The sequence below is a fragment of the Physella acuta genome, unplaced genomic scaffold (assembly GCF_028476545.2).
Source record: "Physella acuta isolate Inbredline_101_S28 unplaced genomic scaffold, ASM2847654v3 ptg001728l, whole genome shotgun sequence".
In the NCBI taxonomy this organism is placed as follows: Eukaryota; Metazoa; Mollusca; class Gastropoda; family Physidae; genus Physella; species Physella acuta.
In genome coordinates, this window is record NW_026733240.1 from 35,075 (window position 1) to 58,082 (window position 23,008).

Sequence of the window (23,008 nt, forward strand, 5' to 3'; positions counted from 1 at the left end):
GCTTACACACTTTCATTTTGCAAATATTTATAGTATTGTTGCTGCCATTAGTCATATAGTAAATTGAATATGGATAAACTGATAAACTTAATGGACTGGTGCCCGTAGACCTAAAATTATAGGAAATTTAGTTGGGGGCAGTGTTTCTTCCAGGCTTTTTTCTTCGGGGGGGGGGGGGGGCGGACACTGTATAAATTTCATTTCGTTCGGGGGGGGGGGGGCGGTAAAAAAATTTCGGGGGGGGGGGGGGCACTCGGAATATTCGGTGGAGGAGGGGCGGACTAAATATTTCCGGGGGGGGGGGGGGCAGACACTGTTAAAAGTATATATTTTCTATATAAATTCCATTTCGTTCGGGGGGGGGGGGCGGAGCCCTCCCGAAGAGATGCCTGGAAGAAACTCTGCGCTCATAGGGGCAGTAGGCAGGGGGGTTAGGGGGGTCATAACCCCCCCCCCCCCCCATAGACCCCTCGGTATATAGAAAAAGTATGAGGGGGGTGCAAATTGAAAGTTTGAGGGGGGGGGGGTGCAAATCGAAAGTTTGAGGGGGGGTGCAAATCGAAAGTTTGAGGGGGGGGGTGCAAATCGAAAGTTTGTCCCCCCCCTTGAGACGATCCTGGCTACGCCACTGATAGGGGGAGTGCTTCCCCCCCTCCCCCCTTCCCAAGAGATGCCTGGAAGAAATTCTGGATACATCTAATAAATAAGTATCATAAAATTAACTTTATCATATAGGCCAATATAGGCCTAGTCTGCGGCCTAGTCAAATAGATCTATAATCTAGATTCTTCTCTATGACTATATCTAGCATAGATTCTATATCTAGATCTCGTTTTTAACTTCTTAACAGTCAATAACGATGATGTTATAAAATTCAATAGTTTTCCTTAAATAATTAAGGCTTAAATTATAGATAGGCCCCTAATACATTTTAAAATTTAAATAGATCTAGATTCTAGAGATCTAGTTCTATTTTCAACGTTGATAAATTGGATTGACTCATTAAACTGTTAACAGATACACAATTCGCCTTTTAAAGTTAAACTTTTTAATTTCAAGGCATTGTTTTGTCTTCTGTTCCGTGTATCAGTGTTGTATCTTGTCAGTTTTGTTTGGGGAATAAAAGTTTGACTTCTGGGTTATAGAAGAATAAATCGGTAAGCATTGTTGATTCTTAAAAATTAGGAGAGAAATCAACACTGTTGTGTTGCATTTTGTAAATATATCATTCGAACTGTTCGCCACTTTCTTATAGATCTCTAGATCTAGAAAAAGATAATCTAGAATCTAGGTCGGGTCGAGATATCTTCTCTCAGGTCTCTCTGACTTGACTGTGTCAGTCAGAGTCTCTGTCTACTCTACTCTTTCTAGACTAGTCTAGACTCTAGAGATAGAGAGAAGAGATCTCGAGACGCTACTCTAGACTATGGACTAGTCTCTATAAAATTAAAAATGCATTTTCTAGTTCTATTAAAATTTAGAAATAAGTCAGCTGGCATCGCAGCAATCAATTCACAGTATTTCACAGTGGGCAATAATAAAATCTAAAATCTAGATCTAGATTTCAAGATCTAATCTAATCTACTTCTAGATCTAGATCTAGGCCTTGTTGATCTAATGTTAACTCTAGCTAGATTCTAGATCTATTCTATTTCTATTCTATAGGTCATCCATAAATGACGTCACGCTTTTTTTGACGATTTTACCCCCCCCCCCCCTCCCCTCCATCACACGTCATCACAAAAAGCCAGACACCCCCCTAAAATGACGTCACACCTCAGCCTACAACCCCCCCCCCCCCTTAAAATTGCAGTTGAATTTTTTTAAACAGCTATATTTTTCCAAAATCTTGTCTGAACTCTGTCAAAATAGAGTATTTTAATCAATTGTTATTACAATTTATTAAAACAGTTTTCTAAAACGCAAAATGTCTAAAATTCGTTTTCTAACATTGCTTTTTTATAATGCAAAAGTGTGACGTCGCACCATCTGAACCCCCCTCATCACACACCATCACAAAATTGTGGACCCCCCTACGAGTGTGACGTCATTTATGGACGACCCCCTACTGACTATACTTAGACTATACTAACCACAACAGATCAGATGCAAAGAAGTAAAGTTAGATCTAGATTAGTAGATTTTCTAGCTAAGCTATCTAATCTAGAATCTAGATGTAAATTTAAAAGTACTGAAAGCTTAAATGAAGTTAAAAGTAGTAGGATGCAAATAGGCTAAATAGCAAAATTATATTTCGGAAAACTATAAATGACTGCCTTAACAAACAAAAAACAATTTCACTAGGATTAGCTACTAGCTAGGACCTAGGCCCATTATTTAATATTATGAGGTCTATGGCTATTCAATTTCAATTTTAGAAGACCTGGCCTATTTTATACTTAACCTTATTTTTTAGTACTTTTACTTTGTACTAGTAATAGTACACTAACACTTAACTTAAACATTAACACTACTTAACATTACTCACTACACTAACTACTAAACTACTAATAGCAACAATCAACTTATCAATCATCATCAATCGATACTCAACATGAGTCAATAAGCCTGACTGTTAATGATGCATATATGCACTAATTAAAATAAGGGCCTAGAGGCCTAGGGCTTATTTGCTCAATAAATATAATTGTTATAGGTATGTTTATATATTGTTATAAGTATATAGGCTATATGATCAAGTGAAATAGATCTAGCTAGACTACATTAGCAATTTAATAGCATATGATTCATTAATTTTTATGGCAATATTTAATACATTAATTTATAACTTGGCCCAGACATAGAAATAATTTTTTTTTCATTAGGCCTAATACAAATTTAATTTTAGCCATTGGATTCAAGGACATTCACAAGAACAAACTGCATTGCAGATAATTTAGAATGTTTATAAAAAATGTGGTCCCCTATTTACAAATTATGTAATTCATACTCATACGCTACCTACATTTAGTTTTGGTGTTTTACTTTTTTAGTTTTTTTATATCAGTTTTTTTTTTCAGTTGAGTGTTTTAGCATCAATAACTAACAGTATTGAATTAGTTAATTTCTCCATGGTGCTAAAAGAGGGGTTAATATTTCTTATTGGTCTTGTTGCAATAAAGTTTGCTAAATGGGATACTCCTTTAAAGAGCAAGGTCAAGTTACCTTGCCTAAGTCCTTATTTGCTATGGTGCAATAACATTCAACAAGAACTAATCAGGATGTTCTCTTTAAAGCCAAATCAAGTCACTTTAGACAAGTTGTTTTAAATAAAAATATCTCAGAACAATTAAATCTCTATTTATTTAGGGTGAATTTTCAGGTTGTTAGACCACTTACTTGGATTGTTTATTCATACCTTGACACAATTATAGAACATCTATTTGTTATCTCTTGCATGAAATTTTTTTTTTTAGGAAAAATGGATTTTTATTTTACTCCATTTTTATTATTATTGTTCTAGTAGTTTCTTGTGTAACAAAGCGGTGTCCAAACATGTCACTAGGATTTTTTTGACAATATATATATACCACCCCCTTTCCCATCGTTATAAAAAGAGAAATCACCCTGATCTCTTAACTAATAATTTCAATAATTTCACGACCCCTCATATTTCTGTTTTGTGAAACAGCCATAGCTGTCTGAAATATTAATTGAGCTTCTTCATTTTTTACAAAACGTCTTTTAAAATAAAATAAAATAACTTCAGAAAATTCAATTTATAAAGATTTTTAAATTGTCAAAGAAAATTCTCTTTTTCTGAACCAATTTTCCATCCCTCTCTTTCCAACCGGCCCCTTCCCCACCTCACATGGAGTGTGACGTCATTTATGGATGAACCCCAAAGTAGGAAAACATTTCTGAAACGTAGTTTAGAAAGTGAAAGACAAGCATACTTTAAAATCGTTTCCAAAACTTCAAATTGGGATACCATAACATATATTAAAAGTAAGCTTGTTTTTTATTGGCCTTCAACATAAAAAAAATATATTTTGTAGGAGAAACAAGTAAGGGAGGGGGGGGGGGGGGAGAGAACCTGCTTTTTCAACAACATCACACAAAAAAAATACTAACCCAAAACCCAACACTGTATTTGTTTCAGTGGCGTAGCCAGGAGCGTCTCAAGGGGGGTGGGGTTCCAATTTTTACCCGGGGACAAGCTTTCAATTTGCACCCCCCTCAGACTTTTGATTTGCACCCCCCCCCCTCATACTTTATATATATATATATATATATACCGAGGGGTCTATGGGGGGGGGGGTTATGACCCCCCCCCCCCTGCTCTACGCCACTGATTTGTTTCATTTATCTCTGTCACGATAAAGTGTAAAACTCGCGTACTTTACTTTTTCCCCTTCTCACTTGTTTCATTAACTCGTGACGTCTTTCAATGACGACTAGCTTCACATTTTCTTTAATTAGGGCCATGTTCAAATTGGGACGAAGTTGTAACTTTTTTTTTCTTCTGAAAATCATCTCCTTTAGTAAATGTCGACTTCACTCACCATGGCTAATTTGATATTTTCTATCAACTCTAAATATTCATGACACTAATAAGTGACTATGAATACTATTAGAATAATACTTTCGGTTAAAATAGTCGGATTTCAAGGGTGTCCTTGTGGACACACCCCTCCCCGATTGTTTAGGGGAAAAAAATGGGAGGACGCACATTAACAAATAGTTTTCTTGTTTGTAGTTGTTATATAATATAAGTCGCTTTGTTCTTAATATTCTGCTTATGGGTTTAGCCAACAACTCGTTATCGGCGATAGTGGTTATATGTGAATATTCATAGACCTTTTTAATAAAATAGGTACCCTTTTACATCTTTAAGTTAAGCGATAGTTTTAACAGGAAAGGATTTGTTTATCTTAAAGGTTTCCGCCGTACTATTACCCCCCCCCCCCCATGTGACGGCATAACACAACACATAGACGCTTTCTGTTTTGAAATAAGGGAAAACACTTGTCCGTTAGTCTATTTCAACAGTTACCGTGAATAGTCAGTAACTGGCTATCAGTCTATCCATTGGTGCCAGTATTCAAGCTAATCTGTTGCTGGGTAGCAGCAACCAAGCTAGCTGTGTAGCATAATCAGTTAACCACGGCAGTAAATAATCTCTCTATAACAACAGCGGGGGTTCATTTTTTTTTTAACTTCCTATTTATCTCTTAGTTCGGCAATCATTTCCGCTATCTGACGCCGTAGCCCACATATTTGAGGAAGGTCATAATAAGCCAATACAACGCTAGTGTAAATCTACTCATCCTTTCGCGGTGAGATAGCGTTGTTGAAGTGGCGCGCAATCAACAAGCGGTTCTCGGCGGACTTGGACCAGTAAGACGCTCAAGTAGTCAATGGAGAGCTTAATTAGTTTTCTATCATTACGTTCTCATGTGATGAACACATGGGAGTGAGGGAGGGGGGTATCTTTCATTTTTAACTGAGTAATGTCTGAATTAAGTGTTGGGCTACTTGCCTTGTTATATACAAACTAGCCCCCCCCCCCTTCCCCTAACCCTGACCCTACAACCCCCCCCCCCCCCCCCCCCCCCCCGTGAAAGCAGCCTCCTCTTAGTTACCTCCTGTAAGTTTAAAATCGTTTCAAACTAAATTATCTGCCCCTAATAGCCGTCACTAAACCCGGCTCTACTATTTGTAAACATTTAATTTAGCGTGACCACAACTCACCAGACCATGTGGGGGGTGGGGTGGTAGTGATAGTGATAGAGAGAAAGAGATGGGACTGTAAGGAGGCGCTTGCAGCTTGTTTTCTAAGGTCTCCCAGAAGATAATTATATATATAGATAGTGAGATGAGTCGTGTTCTCCCCCCCCCCCCCATACTCACCACTCGGACAGTTATTGTGAATCTCATCAAAGACACGCCCATTATCAAGTTTAACAAGGCATATTTATAACCTGCATTGAAATCTGTGTCGTATTCTAGTGAGCTTTTGAATTAAAAAAAGAGATGCATGTTGCTACACATGTCAAATTATACTCAGTGGTAAAATTTAATAAGGTTCTTCCCTCCTTCCTCCCTCCCTCCTTTTACCGTCCCAAAACTTAAATACTGTAGGCCTAGATATGGCTACTTTTCGAAGAGCCTAATGGAAACAGCAGCCTACTTTACTTGGGCGCATAATATTACAATTCTGAAACAGAAAGTTTAATATTAAAACGAAATGGTTTTGTGATATTATCTATGATTTCTGTGACTGATAGCCGCTTGTCAATAATCTACTAAAGTACCGTGCAACAGCAGGTCCCCCTTCACAGCACTGAGTAGAACCGTGCGCATTCGATGTGCAAATACCTAGCGTTGTGGTTCTACCCCTTCCACAGTACTCTGACTTTAAAAAAAAAATCCATGTACACGTATAGGCTACTGGTTTCCTTCTATCTGGTGGAATAAAGACGTTACTACAAATGACAACAAGCCTTTTTTCCTGTACGGCCGCCCTAGTTGGAGAGTAACTAGGAGTTTCTCTTTTGTTTGCATACCCTCCTGTGTCAGTTAGAAAAAAAATAATGTATAAGTCGCATGTAAAGGTCTTGGATATTTCATCAGTATATTAAGTCACATGTATGGGCATGGATTAAATCACTATACAATAGTCGTGGATAAGACACACGTAGAGGTAGTGGACCCAAGCAGTACTTTGCTATTTGTAACAGCGATTAGAGGGGTTGTAGAGGGTCCATTTATCACGTGTCCGATAAATGTAGACTGAAGCGCTTTTCTCTTGATAAACACACTGAAGAAATAAACGGTTCTATATTTACTTAATAGCATCTAGGCTCTAATAGATTAGCCATACCCTCAGATTTGTATTGTTGGTGTCTCAGATACCGATGATCCAACCCTTGGGGTTAAGGCTAGTGTTAGCAGTAGTTAAGGCGATGGCTAATATTGGGTTAATGGTCAGCTTTGGGTTTTGAAGTATTGGCAATACCAAAATAAATACACGAAGTGCTGCTTTTATCTCCGTTATTGCTGAAACGGTTAGTGTGTACGACTATCGTATAGCTGTTAGGGTTAGTATAGGCCTGTCGCATAGCTGTTAGGGTTAGTATAGGCCTGTCGCATAGCTGTTAGGGTTGGTATAGGCCTATCGTATAGCTGTTAGGGTTAGTATAGGCCTGTCGCATAGATGTTAGGGTTGGTATAGGCCTGTCGCATAGCTGTTAGGGTTAGTGTAGGACTATCGTATAGCTGTTAGGGTTAGTATAGGACTATCGTATAGCTGTTAGGGTTGATATAGGCCTGTCGCATAGCTGTTAGGGTTAGTGTAGGACTATCGTATAGATGTTAGGGTGGTATAGGCCTGTCGCATAGCTGTTAGGGTTAGAATAGGACTATCGTATAGCTGTTAAGGTTAGTGTAGGCCTATCATATAGCTGTTAGGGTTAGTGTATGCCTATCATATAGCTGTTAGGGTTAGTGTAGGCCTATCATATAGCTGTTAGGGTTGGTGTAGGCCTATCGTATAGCTGTTAGGGTTAGTGTAGGCCTAGCATATAGCTGTTAGGGTTAGTGTAGGCCTATCGTATAGCTGTTAGGGTTAGTATAGGTCTATAGTATAACTGTTAGGGTTAGTGTATCGATACTAGCAACAACTAACGTCTATGTAGGCGTGTATCTGATTATTTCGTGCTATACTGTTCATAGTAGTAACGTAAAGATTCATCTTTCGACCTAGTGATCCATTGGGCAGATGAATTAGAGTTCATATGCTTCTTGACCGCTGCATATGAATGGATAATGTATACTATTCATAATATTATTTTATAAATGCTGCGGTAATTGTACTCAAAGCAAACTGTTTATGTGATGCTTGTGCTTTGAGATTGAGAATGTTGAGATTAGCCCCGCCTCCAATGTGTTGCTGTAGTTCCGTCATTAGTTTAACCACGTGACCGCTAATAGACCGCCTCATACAAACTTATAACCCTTTGCTACTTTACTGCACTGGGACGTGATGTGAAATACATTTTTTTTGTAAAATCGCCGACGCAATGAATGTATTGTAGTAGTATGTAGATAGGGCTGTCTATTACGTACTGTGTAGTCCTTTCTTGTTGTAGGTAAACTCTATCGCTGCGTTTTTGGTTAGGCCTAATGGTTTCGTTTCAATGTGTTTTCTTACGAAAGGAAATTGGTTTAAACAGAAAAAAAAAATTACCAAGTGAATTTTTAAGATTGTTTTAACCAAGGAAGGCTATTAAAATAAGTGGTAAAACACAAAGGGGAATAACTCTAAGTTAAAGCCATGCATTAACGCCATATCTAATTACTTAGTGAGAATGTTGTAGTATGTTACATTTCAATAAAAAGCCGCGTCGTGTTGTTCTATCTGAGATAGGCCACCGTAAAGACACAGGGCTACAATTAGGTATCCTCATTGGCTTTACCGTTTCCTACACGTATGTGAACAAGGCTAACGGAGGAATGAACCTACCAGGAAGCGGGGTGTGAGGGGGTGGTTTAAAGTTTAACGATCAAGTGCTCTACCAACAAATCGCCCAGCCGTCTCTTCCCCTCTCCCGTAGATAAGTATAACGCTTCGTATACCCCCGCCTTCTAGGGCAGGTCAAGGCGATACTAGTATCATTGTTAGTAAGGGCGGGGCAGAGGGAGTGGGAGGTGAGTAAGCAGGGACATAGCCGGTACCTACTTAACCTAGCGTGGCCAGACCTCAGGTGCAAATCTGTGGAGTGAGTACAGGCTAAGCTTTAGCACCTGGATGGCTTTTTGAACTTTCACTTAGTGTTGTGCTCAGATAACGCCCTGACACAGTGTGGTATGTGGTTCGCCATTCTTGTACAGTGCTGTTTCCTAATAGTGCTGTACTTTACCATTCTTATACAGTGTTGTTTCCTATAAGTGCTGTATCACACCATTCTCATACAGTGTTGTTTCCTATTAGTGCTGTACTTTACCATTCTTATACAGTGCTGTTTCCTGTTAGTGCTGTATCACATCATTCTTATACAGTGTTGTTTCCTATTAGTGCTGTACTTTACCATTCTTATACAGTGCTGTTTCCTAAAAGTGCTGTACTTTACCATTCTTATACAGTGCTGTTTCCTGTTAGTGGTGTATCACACCATTCTTATACAGTGTTGTTTCCTGTTAGTGTTGTATCTCTCCATTCTTATACAGTGCTGTTTCCTATTAGTGCTGTATCACACCATTCTTATACAGTGCTGTTTCCTATTAGTGCTGTATCACATCATTCTTATACAGTGTTTTTCCTATTAGTGCTGTATCACACCATTCTTATACAGTGCTGTTTTCTATTAGTGCTGTATCACATCATTCTTATACAGTGTTGTTTCCTATTATTGCTGTATCACACCATTCTTATACAGTGCTGTTTTCTATTAGTGCTGTATCACACAATTCTTATACCGTAGGCCTATCTCACCATTCTTATACAGTTTTGTTTCCTATTAATGTTGTACATGATATTACCATTCAAATTAGTTCTTTATACTATTTATTCCTCAGGGATTATGTATAAAACTTCCCATTCTAATGTAAACAAAATATTTGATAATCTATGTACCCAATGATCCTATTAATTTCACAGGTTAACAGTTGTCATAAATATTATTACTGGTTATCCTGCCAGTAACCACTCATTTTAGCATGTTTGTTACTTATAGTTTAACTCATTAAATCACATTGATGTTTGTTACTTAAAGCTTAACGCCTTAAATTATGTTGGTTAGAGTTGGTGTTAGCACATCTAGTTTTTAAAGTGGTTAATGCCATATTATACACAAAGACGTTCCTATAACTGGTGTTTGTATACAAACTCCTTATTACAGTTACTTTTTAGATCATTGGAGGGATGGGGTGGAGGATAACCACTTGAGCACTCAATGCAAAGCCTAGAGTATGTTTTATGGTTGTCTATTTTTATCCTCAGGATATATAAGGCTAAAGCGGAGATGTGTAAAATTTGTACTCTAGATTTCTGATGAAATCTTTGAATGGAATATGATTCAAATATGCCCTATCAGGATAAACAAGGGCGCCTTTGTGGTTTCCTGAACATTGAAGAAACTGAAGGCAGTGGTAGCTTCTTTAGAAGGTTAGTAGAAGGTTCAAAAGATATAACTCTTTTTGCTGTCAAAGTCTTAATATATTTACTATTGTTTTCTATTTTATATGTTTGAATCAAAAGACTTTAAAATTGTAAATTTATAATGACAGGTATTTTGTGTTGGATCACAACAATGAAAAACTGGTCTACTATATGGATAGCCCTACTGTGAGTCAAATAAATACTTTTTCTATATTATCCTTACTTATTTATTTAAATGGCCTTGCTTTTGATTATCAAATATATTTTAAAAAATCTTTTAAATATCTTAAGTGTATCATATCATGTACAATTAATGAGAGTGGGTGGAGTAGAAAGAACCCTCTCTGGTTTCAAGTGTAATCTCTGTATATTTTAAAAGTAATTGCACTTAACAATTATGTTCACTTTAAATTGAAATAATTGAATAGTCAAGATACAAATATATACACATCATTAAGTAATTGCCATGTAGAAAGTTTGTTTCAAAATGTAAAAGCAATTTAAAAAAATAACACTTAAAAAAATTGAATCATATTAAGTAATTCTAGACTTTACAAAACATAATTGTTTATTTAAAAGTTTCAAATTAATTTCAAGCAGAAACAAGTTAAAACAATATGTAAAACATAGAAGTTGATTCTTAAACCTGGTTCTTAATTAAGTACAATTTTTTTTTTACTTGCTTGAAACTAAATATTTTATATCCGGCAAACATTTATCTCAATAACAAAAAAAATTTGTATAAATTTTATACTTCAAAATATCAAAACATGTAGTTAGATAAATGTAATCCATTCCTTTCACACAACATCCACACTAGGAAGCAAGCTCATAAAAAAATATTTCTGATTGCTGCTATCTCATATGGGTTTATCTGTAGAGCTAATCAGGCAAAGCTTGACATGTGCTGGGTCATTTTTCTGCCATAGCCATCATTCACTCAGTTCCAATTTTATTTATCACATAAGGATGGCTGCTGATAATTTACCAGTTATTTATTTCCGCGGTGTTCCCGTTATAAAAATGTATTAGCACAAGGAGAAAATATATATATATGGGACGGAGTGGTCTAGTGGTAGAGAGCTGGACTGCTAACCCTTAAGTATCGAGTTCGAATCCGGGTTCAAGTCAGTAGACCGTCCCTGAGTCCACCCAACTCTAATGGGTACCTAACTCACGTTAGGGAAAGTAAAGGCGGCTGGGCATAGTGCTGACCACACTATCTCTTCATATGCCGAGGTCACAGAAACAAGTGAACTCTACTTCACTTGCCCCATAGACCGCCAGGTTTGAAAGGGAAACTTTACTTTTTTTTTAAGGAGAAAATATATACATATATTTATTTATTTATTTATATATATTTGTATAATCTAATAATCATATTTGGAAATACAACATACCCTTGAAACAGGTGTTTATCATTTTATTCTCTAAGTCCAATCACTTCAACATCTGGAATGACTGTGTATTATGATATGTTTATAGATTCTTTATGCATGTGTTTAATTATAAATGTTCAACATTTTTTATGTGGACAGTTACTTACATTTTAATACTTTTTTAATTGACTAATTAGAACTTGCCTGAAGCATGGAAAAGTCCTGTAGGAGAGATATATATTCATAATATTTCCAAGGTATGTAGCGCTTTTGAATTTTTTTTTTAAATAAGATCATTATAAAATATAGCAACATAAGGTTTTAATACATACAATAAAAAATATTTTACTAACAGGTGAGTGATGGTTTAAAACAAAGGCCCAAAGTTCAGTATTGTTTCAGTAAGTATGGAGTTTTTTTTTTTTTATTCAGACATACTTATAAAGTTAGTGTTTTCTCTATTTAAATTAATTCACTAAAATTTTATATGTATATAATACATGGCTGTGACTTTCTTACCAGCTATAACTGTGACAGGACGTCAGTATTTCCTCCAAGCAGAACAAGACCCTGACAAATGGAAGTGGATAGAGGCCATCAAAAATGCCAGCAAAATTACGGTAAATTAAAATATTTATTCATATTATTTCTATGTTGACATCAACAACTAAACAAAAACTCTAGTTGTTTTGTTTTGTTTCCTTCAGGTACCAGAGAAATCAGATGGCTCAGTGGCCAAACAAAAAGATTGGCATGCGTGTGTAGAGCAAGAGGCTTATATTACAGAGATTGCTGGCGGGGTTGTTTGTAAAATGCCAGTGCAGGTCTGTAATATACACTCTGTATTAATGTTTTTAAACACTTTTACTCCTAATCACTGCTATCATTTATTTCCTTCAAAATCTTCTAAACCTGTGTTTGATTGAACCCCTGGGGTTTGGTGAGCCAGGGGTTCTGCGGATGTCAAGACACAAACCTGACTCATGAAACGCAATCTGTTTTTGTCAGTGGGGATAATAAAATTAGTAAGAAAGTTTGGTAAATAGGAAACTAGTGGGGTTTGGTAGGTCCAAGAAGGTTAAAAACCACTGCTCTAGACCAGGGGTCTCCAAACTACGGCCCGCGGGCCGGATGCGGCCCGCGAGGTCCTCTCATCCGGCCCGCGGAGATCTTTTTGTCCACGGAAAAAATTATTTGTTGGAGGTGGCTTGTGAACTTTGCCCAGAAAATTCAGAACAATTTGAAAATGTAGCTTTGGGTGCTGGGTGCAAATACCATTGCACGCCGTGTTGCAGACATCGATGAAAACATTGTGACTAAATACCGAAAAATGCAAGCAAGTTTCGCCATTCTTCAATTGCAATGGATGATTCGCTGAAATTTGGATATATTTCTATACAATTTATATTTCGTTAAGGGGGGGGGAGAGAAGAGGGGGGTATAGGCCTATGTTATTCGGTGGGGAGTGGGGGGGGGGGGGCTCCGCCACCCTCAAAGAGATGCCTGGAAGAAACTGGCCCCCGAACTGATATTTGACAGTTAATGCGGCCCTCGGGCTGAAAAGTTTGGAGACCCCTGCTCTAGACTGTATAAAAATCTGCATTATAACTATTCAAATATACATTCAAAGTAGTGTGTTATAAAAATAGAACCACTTTTCCATTGTGAGATAATAGCAAAAATTGATCCTCTTATTGATTGTTTTGCAGAGTAATAAACAAAGTTTATTTTCTTTTTTTTTTTTTATTTAATTCTAGACATTTTACTGAAAACAAAATTAATATGTATGCAAAAGTAGAAACAATTTACAATTAATCAGTATTGTATGCCAAAAAGCAAGCACTATTATTATTAGCTTTTATTTATTAGCTTTTAGATGAGTCCAAGTATTAAACATATAGCAAAAATTATTTTATTTTTAAAATCCTTTGTCAATTTATGTTGAGGGTTATTAAGAAATAGTAAAAAGAATGATTGCTTATTTATGTGTATTGACAGAGTGCTGATGCAGAGTGTGAAAATAACTACGAGGAGGAAGGGTTAAGAATCTCTCAGTTGTCACTACATGGTCAAAGCTTCGGCAGGGACTCTACAGGCAGCAACCCAGAACTAGTCCAGTCAGTGTCCAAACCAAACATAAAACCACTCAAAGCAGGCTATTGTGTCAAACAAGGAGCTGTGGTAAGTTGTTTTTTTATATTATGGCTAGTCTCAAGTTTTTACATCTGTTATGGTTTGATTTTGATAGAGGAAAGTGTTACCAAAACTAAAATAAAATTTTTAAATCATATATTATTTATGTATTCAATATTTTACTAACTACTGAACTAATTCCCTAAGAATGTTATGTGTCGTAAAGAGGTCCTGCTCACACATCACCAATCCTTCTATTCCCCCCCCCCCCCGTACCTTACTTATCAATTTAACACTTTTAATAACAATCACACTTCCTGAGTTTTTTCAATAACCACATAAGGTAATCTAAGGGATTTCAAGTATTTTGTTTTGTTGATTGGTTTTTAGTAGTTTTTAAAAGTAATCTCATTTAATTTTGTTCCTGCTTTTAAATTAAATATTTGTACCAGTGAACAGAAGTTAACAAAATAAATACAATTAATTTACTAATAATTTTTTTATTATTTCAGAGAAAAAACTGGAAGAGAAGATACTTTGTACTTCAACAACAATTTCTTTCATATTTTAAATCAGAACAAGTAAGTAATCTTTTTCATATTTTAAATCAGAACAAGTAAGTAATTTCTTTCATAGTTTATATCAGAATAACTTTAGTAAGTAATTTTTTTCAGATGGCTCTTCTTAGTTGTTTTAGAAGTACATTTTGATAACAGATAAAAATTTGATGTATTTTAGGAAAAACAACCACTTAGAACCATACCAATAGATGAAATTTTAGATGTCCGCCAGTCTTCTGATGGGTAAGCACTTTAAGAGAATCATAATTAAAAGAGAATCTTTTAATTAAAAATAGTGCTGTTTAACACTGAGATTACTTAAATATAGTTTAATGTAGAAATATTTCAGAGTAACTAAGAAGCTCTTGAGTAATTTATTAAAGTACTCACTAACCGAGGGGTGTATGATCTCAAATGTTTGTGATGAGTGGGAAATGGGAATTTTAAAAATGTGATGAACCATATAATCTTTATTTCTGAAGCACAAATATGATGATTATTATTTAACAAATTCTTCTATGTCATTGATTAGTGCCTAATCCCTGTATGCAAAATGTGTATCACAATTTAAAAAAAAAATATTCCTCAGGGTTCATCCAACAAGAGATAATTTATTTGAAGTCCGCACATTAAAGAGAATATTTTATATACAGGTAGCATGATTTAATTTTGCTTTTAGACTTTGTTTTTTCTATTGCTTTGTATTAATTCAAGAAATTTATGCCCATTCCTATTTGAAATATAATTTTATTTTATTGTTTACATATAAATCGTGTTTTGTTACATATCTTGGTTTATTTATATAGAAGTACCTTGGCTTCTCTTCGTGTGTGCTGATGTTTTTGTGTTTGACTTTCAGTGTGATACCCCAGAAGATATGAAAGGTTGGATCGATACAATACAGTCAGCTATGTCTCAGCGACAGAAACGTTTAGAAGAAAGAAAGGTAACTTAGCATTTAAAGGGAGACTACACCATTATTAAAAAATAGACTAATGTAACTAACCCATTGGGTAGTAATTAGACTGATTTTATCAAGACAATAAACTAAAAATTTTAAACATAAATTGTATTGGTATATCAGAGCTAAGTCACATGTAACTAGTTTTTAATTATTTTCACAGTCAATGCAAGATCCTCAAAGTCGTCACCCATTAGATGATGAGCTCAGTAGTGGAACATACCCATCCCCAATATGGGTATGATTTTAAATGCTTGGAGTTTCTAATTTGTTGCATGAGTTTACTGCATGGTGTTATAGTTTGGAGTTCTTCCCCTTTTCATGTGTGTGGTTGTGTGAAGAATGGAATCCGAGTGATACAACATATAACACTATAATATATGACTGACTGCTGTGTTGCAGAGGTGAAACTAGCTCATATGAAAGTAAACTTATCCCCAGAGACTTATCAAAGTACCAGTATAAGTAATGCATTTGTTCCCAGTGTAGCCAAATTGTACAGTAATAATGTAAACTAAACATATTGTTGGTGTAAACAAGTTGCCATTTAAAAAACTCTTTATTCATATATTTTTTTTATTTGCTTTCATGTATATTTCGCCTTGTTAGTTGTTACTTTGGGTACTTTTCAGTCAAGGATAGCCAATACTTTCATAATTCCAATTGTACCCTAGGAGACTATAGTTTTACGTTGGTCAAAGCAATAAAATTGTAAAGAAATTGTGTTGGGTTAGACAAGGTTACTGTTCTGTCTTTTGTTCTATAACACAGTCTAAGGGTCATTGCTTAAATAAAGAAAGCAGTATGCTTATATTTAAAAATATAGTTATAAACAAAAGCTTGATGTAGCTACTGACTTGAGATACAAACCATCATTTTTTAACCGCATTAAAAAACATTCTATGAAATTTCAAATAAGTTTTTGTTATGAATTTAAGTTTTTCTTCATTTGTTTTGTTATGCTGCTATAATGAATAAATTATTATTAAAAATATGCCATAAAATGCCAGTTTATTATTTAGCTAACCGAGGAGTAAAAAAAAAAAATGAAGAGGAATTTTGATTTTTAAAATATTTAATTTTTAAAATATAATCAGTTATAATCAAAAGAAGATGCTGCTTTATAATTTAGTTTGGTAGAAATTTTTTCACATCAGGCTCATACCTGTTGTCTGACCCAAGCTCTTTCATCATTTATAATAGCGATAGTTGATTTTGTGTATTATTTTCATTGGCTTTTAAGGGTTATTTCCTACCACATATACTTCAAGCAATTAGTGGGTAGACTTAACTGAAAAGTACCTTATTATCTAATCCTTGGTAAAAACCATGTTTGTTACCTGAGTTTTTTCATATAACAAGAAAATGGTTTATATAACTAATTGTTGGGTTAGGTTTTACTAAACACACTTTTATTATACATCTAAAGATTTACTTGGAAAGAACAACATGGATTGGAGAGCAGATATTTCTATTTCTGTAATTTACTTCTTTAAGGGCTATTATTTTTTTCCAATTTAATAACTTAAAAAAAATATTTTCTGATATTTAATGCAAAGGCTAACTTATAAGTACTGGTTTAAACCAATTGCTAGTCTTTCCCATTATAAAGAATATGTAAAAAGCATGTTCCCTTTTTCAAATGCCTGCATTTTTATATTTTAAAAACGACCTTATGATTTGTATTTTTGTGAATGTAAATTATAATATTTTAAAAGGCTGCAACATCTTTCATGTTTACAAAAAAATTATTATTATTATTATTAAGATTTTTTAGTTTTTGTTTTTACCAGTTTACCCCTGTAAAAGAACATAGATTTGTATAGTTTAAACTTAGGACTAACTGCTTTTTAATTATTATAGATAATCTTGGCTATTTTTTTAAATAATAAATTTACATTACAGATATCTCTATCTAAATTATTTTATTATTTTAAATTGTTGTTAATTATTTTGTAAGAATTATTTTGTATCTTTTTCTGTCTACCAAATACTTCAATCATTGTTTTGATGCTGTTGATTTTTGTACATAGTGTTGAAAATGTTGATTGGTTCTCATTGGATGGCAGTATAAATCCAGCCATCACATTAGCATTTTTTTATTCAGTAGGATGTTGTTTCGTTTTAAACTGCTAACTAATGTGATTTTTTAAAAAATATATACATTTTGCATTTTTAAGAAGTTTTAAAAATTATTTATATATTTTATTTATAAACTTGAAGATGTTTTTGTGCTTAAATTTTTCTTGGAGAAATTTTAAAACCTATTCTTTCATCTAACTTGATCTCTAGTTGAATTGGAATTTGTTATTGAAAGATGTACATGTTTTTATACCATAAATATACATATTGCTTCAGTACACACAGAAGTGCTTGTTTTCATCTCTGATTAGTTTATCTCAATTTAAAACAAATCTGAAAGGGCTTGTTTTACAGTTTGCAAAATGTTTGTTTTCTCAATTTTTCTTATAAAAACACCATCTTGATGAAAACAAGTAAGTGTATAAAAGAATTACCATTAAAAATTGTATTGTTATATTCACAGCAACAACAAAAGCCTTCATGTAAGCTGTAAAAGTTTACATTTTTTTTTTGTAAACAAAGTAGTTTTTTTTCTCTATTGCTCAATAGAAAACTAGATTTTTGTATTGTTAGTCATTGTCACAGGAAGACTAAGGCTAATTGCGGCTTTTTGCTTGTAGGTGTAGTCAATTGTAGCAGAGCTTGACTTTAGCCGTGTACCTCGACAAGGTTATGTCTGTGCTTTTGTTTTTAAACTGGTGTACTCTCATTCGTTATGTTGAGTTTGTACAATTTGTTGAGTGTGGTCTATAAATACTGGTGTTGGGTTATCTAAATCTTACTTTTATGAGGATAACACATTTCTGCACTTAACTCAATTATTTTATATTTATACTTATACATGGGCACACACACACACACACACTATATATATATATATATATATATATATATATATATATATATATATATATATATATATATATATATATATATATATATATATATATATATATATATATATGATTGTACATAGAATTATTATATGAACATTAAAATATATTCTGTAGACTTAAAGATAGTGTTTTTCAGGGATACATATTGGTTTGATGCTATGGACTTTGTAGTTGTAGAATTACTCAGTTTTTACGCATGGGGTTTTTAAAAACAACCAAATACCTCTTTTAAACATTGCATGTTGTATTTTCAATTCAGAAACATCGGTTTATGTCGGTGAGTTTTGATCATTATTGTGGGCATGATTGTTGCCTCTATGCACTTTTTATCTATTCCCTGCACACAAGACGTTTTAGAGTTCGTTGATGTGTTGGTCTTTCTGTAAAATTTACACACAATTCACCACAGCATTTGTTTTATTGTTAATTTTATCACTTAATAAAAGCTGATTCTGAAAAATTTTTAAAATTTAGCATTTAAAATTGAAGGTTGATGAAATGGAAGCTGAACTTAATAATTATGGAAAGGTGTTATTAAAAGTATTTTTTAAGCTTCTTATTAGGCCCTGAGCTTCTGCATTTATATGCTTATTCTACTCTTCCCTGTTGTTTCTCTGTTGGTGTCCTTTTTTCTGACATGCTTCAACCATATATTCATGAACAATTGTCTCAGTCCAATTTTAAAAATTTTAAACAGTAATTTTTTAAAAAAATGTTTGATTAATTAAGAATTAAATACTTGATACAAGCTTTTTGTGTTAATTATTTTATTTATAAATTTTATAACTATCCATAAACTATTTTAAATTTCCCATTTCTGTTCAGTGTCTGAAATGAATCATTCAGACTCATTTAATCTAATTATTAAAAATAAAAACATGAAACATACCAAGTAAATATGACATTTCCAGCTTTTTTTATGGAAAGGGCCAGCTTTGTAACTTAGCTCCAAATCTATCAGACCTATATATGCAAGTTTAATCCTTTGAAGCATATTCACATCTGGCTTTTCTCAACGCAAGTAACATTTGTTTTAAGATTTAATCAACACAAAATTTCTCTTTTCTACCGTAAACAAATTACCAGAAAAAATGCAATGACCCGTAACTACAGTTTGCCTTATTGTTTATTCTGGGGGAATTGGTTAAAAAAATTATTTAAAGTGTTAATAAATTGCAGGATTCTATGAATTTTATTACACACATTATTGTTTTACATTTGAAAAGTCAGCTCAGCTAAGGAATTTTCAAATTTTAAAAATATGTTTAATATTATTAAAATAATAAAAATAAGTTTGACATGAAAAATTAGGCCTATGCTTCAAAAGATATCACTTGTTATTCCTGGTCATGTGGTGTTTAAAAATTACAGGGAATGTTATCCAGTGGTAAGTATATTACATTGTATTTTCTTGGTAATTGTTGTACTATTTTCCAGTACATCTTTTCAGTAACTATATATTAATTATAATTAATTTAAATCAACCAATCAGTAACTATATTTTACTTGTTTAAATAAATTGCATGCATATAAAAAAAAATATTACAATATTTTAAACTATTACTTTTAATATGCAGCAATAGATCTACCTATTTTTTCACAATGAATTTTAAATCTTGAACTTTTTGTCTATTATATTATTATATAAAATAGCTTCCTTTTCCATTAAATTTTTTTACCCTAAACCTAAACATTTCACATTTTTTCACTCACAGGCTAAAGAGAGAAGTTCTAAAGATTCAAAGCAGCATCATAAAAGAATCTTCACACATTTATAGATTCTGTTGTTCCTTTTTAATTAATTAAGTACCTGTTTAATACTTTTTAGTAATAGCATAATTTCAACTGCTCAGTATCATAATATCATTAACAAATATTTAAAAAAAAACAATTTTTATCAAGTTCAAGAACTCAATTTTAAATTGTTCATGTTACTCTCAAATAAACTAGATAAATAAGTCATTAAAATGTTTATATCAGCCCATTTTATAATTTAAAGCCAAAAATACTTATTACTAATTGGGAACTGAAAGCAAATTCTGCTCTGTAATCTAGTCTTCTATTTAAATATTTATAAACAATTGTTTCCTTATTGTGTTGTATGATGCATTTTTATAAAAATCAAAAAAAAATATAAATACACTTTGTTGCTTAACTAATAAATCATTAAAATTTTTAGTTAATCTAAGTCTATTTGCTTATCAAAACTGATAACAGAGCATAAAAATGTGTTGCTTTGCTAATTTAAGTTTTATGAAACTAAATGTTTTTAAAATTTTAGTGAATAAACCTTCCAAGTTTTTTTTAAGTGCGGTAGAAGAACTTATAAAGAGTGAAACTGGAAAGTAATTTTATTTTGGATTAATTAAATGAATTCTTTTGGTATATCTAGGTTTAAAGTGTATTGTAAAACTGATTTTCATAAAAAAAATTAAAATGTTATCATTTGGATTTTAAAAATTGTAATTCCGCTTTAAAAAAAATAAATAATGTAGGAAGTATTATGCTATATAACAATAGCTCTAAAAGATCTGAATTTTAATATTTACAACTGTGTATTAGGCAATACATACTTTATTTCTCAAATGTGTGAATACATTTATTGATGTGATTGTTTTTAATCTATTGATAGAAGGAGATAAATCTGACAACGAATGAATATTTATGACATGCTTGGGGTGAAGAAGTTTGTTGGTGTAAATTTATGTATATTGTCGCTTTCAGTTGTCTGCTTTTAAAAAAATTTCACAGTGAACTTAAGATTTGTAAATTCATATAGGATTCAAGTTTTGTTGTGAAATATTTCTAGTAAATGTGCTGGTATTTTAAAATTATTACTAATTTTGTTGTAACTTTTTGTAAGAATCCTTATTGGAAAAATAAAACATTTCAAAACTTTTCAAACACTTTAGACATAGTATAATATGGATGCAATATCTTATTTTAAAAATGTATCTGCTGCAAACATCAGTTAATTAGTTAATTTGAAACTGTAAATTTTTACCAGATTTTTTAATTGCTTTGTCGTCTAAAAAATTATATATTGTATGATTCATATTTGAAATGTCCAAAAAAAGTTTGTAATTTGTTCTATATTACTTGTAATTTAAATGTTTATTAAATTATTATAAATTTGGAATAAAATAATGTATTGCTTTATAACTGAACGGCATTGAGAGTTTTTGGTTTACATCTATTATTTTTTTTTGCCATTAGGTTTAGTTTTCAAGTTTTTTGTCTAAATTAAACAAAAATTTCTGGAAATTAAACGACAGACACAGATCACAAGAAGAAATATAATCAAAATAGATGCAGCTTCCATATAAATGATACTAAACACTGCAAGAAAATATAAAAAAAACTACACACAGTGGTGTTTTGTAATTAATAAATGAATACCTGTTGGCATGTTGATTTAGCTTGGAAAGGTATTCAATCTTCATAAAATTATTTTGCATCAAAGCAAAACTGGGCTAACTTTGGCTGTTCTGCTACAAGAAACAGTCCAGTGAGGTAGATTTAAAATGTGATGAAACTTGGCAATACATGGTTGTTAAGCTAGTTGCACACCTGCAACGGTAGTGTAGATAAGGGGTTAATATTTCGAATATATATATATATATATATATATATATATATATATATATATATATATATATATATATATATATATATATATATATACAGTGCTTATATCTGCCAACGATAGAGGAAATAGCTCAATTGGATGTTAGAGGATATAAGCACCTAGCGTCTTCCTCTATCGTTGGACGAAATAAGCACATTCTAAAAAATATTTATGCCTATAAATAGAAGATAAATATAGCCAAAGGATGTGAAAGGATATAAGCACATTCCTTATTTCATCTATGGTTGGTTGAAAAGCACTTCAATTTTTTCTGATTTTGTCATTTGAAAAACTGACGAAACTCAACATTGAGAGTTTCTTAAGGTGTTACTAATAGCTAATTTAACGAAATCCAACTGAGTTATTACTTAATGTGTTACTTACTGATCGTTATTTTTTTTATAAGTGTAAGCCCACCCAACATTTAGTTTGTTTTTGTTGTCCCAGTTCATTTTTTATGGACAAAGGGAAACAACCGACTTAATATCTTTTACAAAATAAGATATACTTGGTTAACTCCTTTTATTTATTCAAAATTTAATAATAATTGTATTTTTTTTTTTTTGTTTATTTAATTAAATACCGTATTGGTTCCATTGAAAAACGATCTCAAGAAAAGTGATCTCAGATCAAATATCCCTGACAAATTCTCAAGGACAAACGATACCATAGACAAATGATCTCAGACAAAATATATCATAGCTAAATTTATTGTATAGAATTTAGACGCGCTTCATGGATGGGTTGGGGGGGGGGGGAGGCTACTACCTAGTGAATTTTCTTTAGTGCCTACGAACGACAATGGGAGTGCCCGTCTGTGCAGAAAGGAAAACTCACTTCTTGTATACAGTTCTTTGAAAACACAGTGTTCAGCTCCTAGCTGGTAGAAAGCGCCCCCAGTTCGTGACAATTGCCAGGACACTACGGGGATCACCGCGACCTCAACATCTGAATCAGTGTTTCTTCCAGACTTTTTCCTCCGGGGAGGACCAAAATTTCCGGGTGGTCACTGTTAAAAGTATATATTTTCTATATAAATTACACTTCGTTCGGGGGGGGGGGGAGGTAGACAATTCAGATCAGCATAAGTCGGAGATACTGTACGCATCAGTAATTCAGATCAGTGTTTCTTCCAGGCATCTCTGACGGGGGAGGGGGGGGGCTGTGCGCACCCAACTGTGCCTATCAGTCTCTAACTATCCACAGGTGCACATCTCCACCACTTACTCACCATCGCAACACTACAAATCTAAACAAATCATAGATT

General features: G+C 33.2%; 1 protein-coding gene across 6 annotated transcripts; it reads left to right on the forward strand.

Annotated features, from left to right (window-relative positions):
• Positions 1 to 1,064: 1,064 nt before the first annotated feature.
• LOC131930150 (pleckstrin homology domain-containing family A member 1) lies at positions 1,065 to 21,254 on the forward strand. Of its 6 annotated transcripts, XM_059286551.1 has the most exons (16): positions 1,065 to 1,157; positions 9,944 to 10,108; positions 10,231 to 10,288; positions 11,679 to 11,738; positions 11,837 to 11,882; positions 12,004 to 12,101; positions 12,189 to 12,305; positions 13,480 to 13,662; positions 14,127 to 14,195; positions 14,353 to 14,417; positions 14,764 to 14,827; positions 15,034 to 15,120; positions 15,299 to 15,373; positions 17,681 to 17,699; positions 18,373 to 18,390; positions 19,829 to 21,254. In XM_059286551.1, coding segments are annotated over exons 2-15 (1,044 nt in total). In that variant the 5' UTR covers positions 1,065 to 1,157; positions 9,944 to 10,007; the 3' UTR covers positions 18,375 to 18,390; positions 19,829 to 21,254. The 6 variants fall into 6 exon arrangements, with proteins under 6 accessions (XP_059142534.1, XP_059142533.1, XP_059142530.1 ...); XM_059286550.1 differs by lacking the exon at positions 18,373 to 18,390 and having other exon boundaries at positions 19,829 to 21,253; XM_059286547.1 differs by lacking the exon at positions 17,681 to 17,699 and having other exon boundaries at positions 19,829 to 21,253.
• The last annotated feature ends 1,754 nt before the right edge of the window (positions 21,255 to 23,008 follow it).

Excerpts from the sequence above, each read along its gene's own strand:
- LOC131930150 (XM_059286546.1), top strand. The coding sequence starts at position 10,008 with ATGGAATATGATTCAAATATGCCCTATCAGGATAAACAAGGGCGCCTT. Across the intron at positions 10,109-10,230 it reads AGTGGTAGCTTCTTTAGAAG|GTATTTTGTGTTGGATCACA; the intron begins GTTAGTAGAAGG and ends TTATAATGACAG. Across the intron at positions 15,121-15,298 it reads AACGTTTAGAAGAAAGAAAG|TCAATGCAAGATCCTCAAAG; the intron begins GTAACTTAGCAT and ends TTATTTTCACAG.